Below are 2,683 nucleotides of genomic sequence, written 5' to 3'. Positions count from 1 at the left end.
ACAGGCTATAGACGCTATCGAGTACAGATTGGGCAATATACGTATGAAGAAGAATGGTAGTATACTAGTTTATAACTTTATTATAGATCGGTTTCAGCAGACGTAAACGGTGCGATGGCGAGGCATCGGCCGCCAACGTCGTCGATCCTGGACATGTCGCCATACTGCAGCGACGACGACGATAGCGATGGTGAAGGGACGCTGGAGGAGAAGATGCGGATCCTAACGTATGAAGAAGAGCTCGCCCTCGAGACCCGCGCCAGGTTCAACACAACAACTCACCGGGTGGGAGTGCGATTGTTACGATAGGCAAGAAACCAAGCCGAAAAAAGCAAAGCCCAAGGCCCCCCCGAGCCCGAGGCAGCGCGTCGAGCCCTCGAGCCGAAGGCCACACCACCCACCAACGTTGACGTGTCGACGTCATTTGTCGAGCTCATGGATTTGATGTCGCCTAGCACTGCTCCTGTGCAAGAGAAGCTCGAGCTGGAAGAGCTTGCGCCGTACTCTCCACGGTCTGAGCACCTCGAAGACGCAAGAAGCAATGAGGATGGCGGTTTTGGTCACGTGATGGCAAGGCCACAAACGACTTTGAAGCCACCTTCGACCGCGCAAGACTCGTCAATGATGGGCCCGGAGGACGACGGCTTGATCCCGGAGCCTACGTCTGTTCAAGCGACTGAAAATGACTCCTACCAAGATGATGGCGGCCTCACCGCTTCCGAGAAACCCAGTGATCTCTACCAAGCGACCGGCGACTCCGACACGACAGTTCAACTGGAAGAGCCAAGATATCAAGACGATGAGCCGACGACAGATGAGACGACACGCAGAGCAAACGGTGAGATGACGTCGACCGCGGTGCGACTAGCAGAAGCGTCGAGCGTGGGTGAACAAGAGGGACAAACAACCCCCGTTCAAGGCGAGCCAGCGTAACCAAATGCTTTTTTGCAGCAAGATAAGCTCATGCAGTGTGGATGGCGTAGGCTCATGCAGGCGTCTCCACGCCGGATCCACGCCATTGTAAAGAAGCCCATTGTACATTACCCAGCGCCGCCGCCAGCGTCCAGCAGCACTGTCGCTATCGCGGACGTTGACACAGATGCGACGATGCCGCCCCGGTCCAAAGACATGGCTATGTTCGTCATGCTTCTCACTCTACCTTTCTCACGGCGCGTGTGATGTAGCAAAGCATCCGGGATGCCAGTAGTCGTATCTCGGTATGCGCGCGATGATATGTGTTGTTGAAGCTCGTGTAGGAACGAGCCAGAGCTTACAGGGAGCTCGATGTTGGTGGGTCCAGCAGCAACGGTCCCCGTGTCCACAACATCGACGTTGCTCGACGAGCTCGAGCACTACGACATTGAAATTGAAAAGGTCGTCAAGGAGATCGAAGAGCTCACGCGTCTTCAGCGCCAGCGCCAAGCGACCAAGCCTCCGCTCGTTGCAAACGAGAGCTATGTGCAGTTGCACCAGACAGCACAAACGACGCCGACGCCGCGCACGAGCCCCAAGAAAGCCGGACACACGAGTCCGCGACGAGATAGCCCGCGCAAGCTCGACCCGATCCCCATGACCAAGGAGTCTTCCAACGAAGAGGAAGAAAAGAAGCCCGAGGACCCACCCCCGAGCTACGCTCGACCAACACGGTCTCGCGCCTCCCACCTCGACGCGCCCCCCGAGAGCCCCCGCAAACTGCGAGCGGCCGTCGTAAGAACGCACATATTTGATAGTACGATCCGAGGACTCAGCGTTGAAGCGTAGAAGCCCCCATCTCGAATACAGGCGCCACGACAGCGCAAGCCAGCGATACACGATGACAAGGCGTCCGAAGTACGAAAGGAAGCGGCGACGAAATCGGACAAGACGTTGCCGCCCATCGAACACAAGGACACTGCGAGAAAGAATCTCCTGGGTGTCCCCGCGCACATACTCGAGGACGGCGGCGTGTACCCGTGGAGCAAGCTCATGCAGCAAGTGATCGTGCCCCAGGGCACCGACTCGCCTGTCGTGTACGTGCCGATATTTAATCCGGCGTACATTGCCGAGCTCAAGAAAGCATGCCCCGCCAAACCGTCTCCGATCAAACCATCGCCGACCAAGCCGACGCGCCATGTGCGACGCACCAATGCCAAACCAACGTGAGCGCACATGGAATAGCACGGAAGACGATCAATATACAGAAGCTATGCGTCGACCTGCCGCGTGTGCTGGATTTGTATCGCAATGGCTTGCATTTCGCTGTCGCTGGTCGAGGCCGCCAAGGCCGCCCACGTCTCGGCTCGGTCTCGAAGCACAGCTTGCAGCGCAGGGGCGTCGGCCTGACTCTCTCTGGCCCACGTACACAAGTTGGCCAAACTTTTGGCCGCGCCCAGGTCCCTCGCTGTATGGACACTCTGTCCGAGTGCGTCGAGGAGCTCGGCGTGCGCGCTGAGAAGCGGCACCCACTCGGGCAGGAGCGAGAGGTTGCACGCGATCGTTGATACCGTCAACGACCCTTTGGCGATCGCGGCTGCCCAGAGCAGAAGCCACGCGTGGGCGTGCGGGAGGAGTGCTTGCATGCTCGTGCTCTCGACGCTCAGGTCCGCGATCGTGTGGTGGCAGAGAGAGTCGAACGTCCCTTCCTTCGTTTGCTGCAAGAGGTAGCTGCCCCAGAGCGCCGACGACCCCACGCGCAGCGCGGCCA

The 2,683-nt window shown here is 58.6% G+C and overlaps 2 protein-coding genes across 2 annotated transcripts; one reads left to right on the top strand and one right to left on the bottom strand.

Annotated features, from left to right (window-relative positions):
- Window positions 1-487: 487 nt before the first annotated feature.
- Window positions 488-2,195, top strand: SPRG_17971 (hypothetical protein). The gene is made up of 5 exons (XM_012357390.1): window positions 488-929; window positions 984-1,136; window positions 1,185-1,217; window positions 1,257-1,707; window positions 1,762-2,195. Exons 1-5 carry the CDS (start codon window positions 568-570, stop codon window positions 2,140-2,142), a joined length of 1,380 nt encoding a protein of 459 aa, XP_012212780.1. The 5' UTR covers window positions 488-567; the 3' UTR covers window positions 2,143-2,195.
- On the bottom strand, window positions 2,184-2,558 carry SPRG_17970 (hypothetical protein; the record flags this gene model as incomplete). The annotated part of the gene is made up of 1 exon (XM_012357389.1): window positions 2,184-2,558. One exon carries the CDS (start codon window positions 2,556-2,558, stop codon window positions 2,184-2,186), a length of 375 nt encoding a protein of 124 aa, XP_012212779.1.
- Window positions 2,559-2,683: the final 125 nt, after the last annotated feature.

Source organism: Saprolegnia parasitica (assembly GCF_000151545.1).
Source record: "Saprolegnia parasitica CBS 223.65 unplaced genomic scaffold supercont2.888, whole genome shotgun sequence".
NCBI classification, from domain to species: domain Eukaryota; phylum Oomycota; class Saprolegniomycetes; order Saprolegniales; family Saprolegniaceae; genus Saprolegnia; species Saprolegnia parasitica.
Note: the sequence above shows the minus strand (reverse complement) of the source record. Positions and strands in the feature narration are given on the sequence as shown.

Excerpts from the sequence above, each read along its gene's own strand:
- SPRG_17971 (XM_012357390.1), top strand. The coding sequence starts at position 568 with ATGGCAAGGCCACAAACGACTTTGAAGCCACCTTCGACCGCGCAAGAC. Across the intron at positions 930-983 it reads CCCGTTCAAGGCGAGCCAGC|GCTCATGCAGGCGTCTCCAC; the intron begins GTAACCAAATGC and ends TGGATGGCGTAG. Across the intron at positions 1,708-1,761 it reads GCAAACTGCGAGCGGCCGTC|AAGCCCCCATCTCGAATACA; the intron begins GTAAGAACGCAC and ends GTTGAAGCGTAG.